General features: G+C 42.9%; 1 protein-coding gene across 1 annotated transcript; it reads left to right on the top strand.

The window, feature by feature from the left end:
• The first annotated feature begins 209 nt into the window (after positions 1-209).
• On the top strand, positions 210-1,986 carry LOC139416794 (homeobox protein Hox-C12a-like). Its single transcript, XM_071165865.1, has 2 exons — positions 210-825; positions 1,748-1,986. The coding sequence occupies exons 1-2, from the start codon at positions 210-212 to the stop codon at positions 1,984-1,986; spliced, it is 855 nt and encodes a 284-aa protein (XP_071021966.1).
• Positions 1,987-3,254: the final 1,268 nt, after the last annotated feature.

Genomic DNA, 3,254 nt, shown 5'->3' with positions numbered 1-3,254 from the left:
TATAGTATTTTTTTTAAGCACATAAACCCCGTAATACAGTTAATGTTTTGTTTTGTCTGAGGTGGACCAAGTGGGTGGTACCCTTGTGTAGCATAATTTAGTCCTTAGATCACATGACTTTAGGTTGACCAATCAGGTGCACCCCCAGGTTTAACTACGTTAAATGTCAGATTGCAATAAACTAGAAGCTGTTGGTCGGGCCCGCGGAAATGGGCGAGCATAATCTTCTTAATCCCGGGTTTGTGGGACCTTTGGTAAACATCCACACTGGAGACACTTTTTACTTTCCGAATTTCCGAGCCTCGGGGGGACAACTGGCGGGGCTACCATCTCTCCCCTACCCGAGAAGGGACAATGTTTGCTCCCTCCCGTGGAACCCATCCGAGCCCTGCAATGGATACTCTCAATCATATTTTAGCAGCCCCGTGTCTATTAACCCTTCTTTCAACCGGTCGTGTGAAATTACTCGACCGGAGGAGAGTAAATGTTATTATAGCAATGGCAGCGTGAGCAGCAGAGAGAGCTGTTCAGGTGGTGGCGGGAGCAGCCTAAAGCGAGAGGATAAAGCGAGGGACACATCATCATTCATAACATCTGATCACGGGATGCACTCTGGCATGGGCAGCAATAACATTGGTGCATTTTCTAAGTATAATTATGGGACCGAGCAACTCGCTCAAGACCCGCCGTCCTGCCAATCTCTGGAATCCGATTCCAGCTCCTCGCTTCTCAACGAGGGCAGCAAAACTTCCTCCAGCGACCCTCAGACCCTTCTGTCACCAGGAAACCACACCGCCCACTCGGGCAACATAGCTGCATGCGGAGGTGGGTCCCATCCTCATTCATCCAAACACTGTTATATGATATTATAAATCCCCAAAATGCTCGTTTATTATCAAAGGAATTGTGTAGTTCAGCATAGCCAGAGGTTTGTTGTTGGCTCTAGCGATTTGTTATCATGATGCTCATGTTTTGTTTTTTGCCTGTAGGCGACTTCACTTGCGTGGCAGACAAACGCCGCTAGGGGTTTCCTTCAAATGTTCCGTCATGCTTGAAGCGTTTGTGTTCAACCAGGAGACTTTAGGCTGCAGACCATTTTAGTCCACGGTCTTAGGTCTTACTGCCACTGCATGCGTCTCAGGGCCAGAGACAAATAATTACGAATAAGCTTATCGATGTGAATGTATTAGTTTGGTTTATCTGTATCATTTAGCTTGTTATAACATGTATATTACGCAAATATTAGGCAGAACAAATGAGTGCAGTGATTTGAAGAGGTGAGTCGCTGTGGATGACTGCATCAAATAGAGAGGGGTTTCGTTATAATGACTCGTTAACATAATTCATATCTGTCGCTGTGTACTTTAAAGGGTTGGGGGTGTTGGGGGTTTTGCAAGGAAATACTTAATTATCGCGTTAACTGTATCAGCTTTAACTGCATCAGTAAAACTTCATGTGACACAAACTACTGTAAATTAGTGGTCCCTTTGCCTTTATGTATAAACTCCGAAGAAGGAAACAGAATTTCAGCTGCAGCTTCTGAACAAACATTCCCCATGTCATCGAATAAGATTCAGACTTAGAAAGGTCTAGATAGATTAGACCACAACAAGTAAAGTGTAACACAACACATGTTTATGTGCGCAGCACAGGAAGTCACATTGAAAGGAGAATAGTCTTGGAGGTGACTGTGAGTTTAGTAGTCCTAACTGGTGTGACTTATCCATATCTTGTATGCCCCCTCCAGGTGCCCCGTGGTACCCGATGCACACCCGGACCCGAAAGAAACGCAAGCCCTACTCCAAGCTCCAACTGGCCGAACTGGAGGGCGAGTTCATACTGAATGAGTTCATCACCAGACAGCGGCGGAGGGAGCTGTCTAACCGCCTCAACCTCAGCGATCAACAGGTTAAAATCTGGTTCCAGAACCGGCGTATGAAGAAGAAGAGACTGATGATGAGGGAGCAAGCTATGGGCTTCTTTTAGATTAAGTAGAGACGTGGCACTATAAGGATAATCGATTGACAGGCAGTGTTTCTGCTGTCTGCAATTGCTATAAATGCATGCATGCACTCACCTAGCCTACTCTCGCTCCATCTCCATCAGAAGGTGCAAAATGTTCAGGAACATATTTTAGGTGTAGGCCCTAAGGAAAACGACCAAGTGATACTGCTGCGATAACTTAGAATATCTGCAGAGTTATGCAGGATAGTACTACCATAGTGTTGTGGTAAAACACCTATAGCCTACAGACGTTAATCAACTGTGAGATTATATTATTGCGTCAAAAAGGACGGAATTAGTTCATGATGTCCATGACTGATGTCATTTCCTAAACCCTTGAAAATTAACCATTTATTTTGATAAATGACTGGAAAACTAAATTAACAAAATTAAAAGCAATATAATAAACACGAGGCCAGAGTTTGCGATATCTGCTTTCTCTAGTTCCCTGCCATGTGTTTCGGCACGTTCACGGTCACGAGCAAGGAGTCAGACTCCAAGCCGCAAATCAGAGGATCTTAAACCTCCAAGCCAACCTCTCTATGGCTGCAGCGCGTTGAAATATTATTTACCATGAATTCGTTCATGTGCTGACAACTTTCTCAAGATATTTGATATTGCCCAACAGCCTCTGAATAACTTTGAGGGGTTGGATCAGAACAGAACAGATGAGGTTGTTGTTTAAACACGGGTTCGTGCTGGCTGCTGTCGAAGATCATAGTTCTCGTAGACGTGCTGACAATTATTCTCCAATTATTCTCAAATGATTCTTCCACCATAGAGTTGTTGGAGATCCTTATTGCAATAACAAGCAGAGATATATGTCTTCTTCGTAAATGCACATCCCATAGATAGACTCTCAATAAGCTTTTTGTACTTGATATAGGCCCAGGAATAACGGTTACCGCTGGAAAAGTGGGCATCATTGAAAGTAGAACTTGACTGAAAAATAGGCTCAGTGGAAAGAAATATCGTATTATAAACATATATGACATACAAAATCTAAACGCTGGTGTGTGAACCTGTAACATCTGGGTAGCACAATGTATTATAGTATTGAATGTATACTGATTAAACCCCAGCAGTGAAAGACACAGTGAAGCATGTTAGTGATTATGTGAAAAATAAACAAATGGATGATACATAATGATTGCTCGGTACCTTATGACTTTTAAAGTAGAAACAACTGAAAGATTGAAGGACATATCGTCGCATTTTAAAAACCTTTATAATGTATGCATATTATAATT

Source organism: Oncorhynchus clarkii, chromosome 9 (genome assembly GCF_045791955.1).
Source record: "Oncorhynchus clarkii lewisi isolate Uvic-CL-2024 chromosome 9, UVic_Ocla_1.0, whole genome shotgun sequence".
Taxonomy (NCBI): domain Eukaryota; kingdom Metazoa; phylum Chordata; class Actinopteri; order Salmoniformes; family Salmonidae; genus Oncorhynchus; species Oncorhynchus clarkii.
Note: the sequence above shows the minus strand (reverse complement) of the source record. Positions and strands in the feature narration are given on the sequence as shown.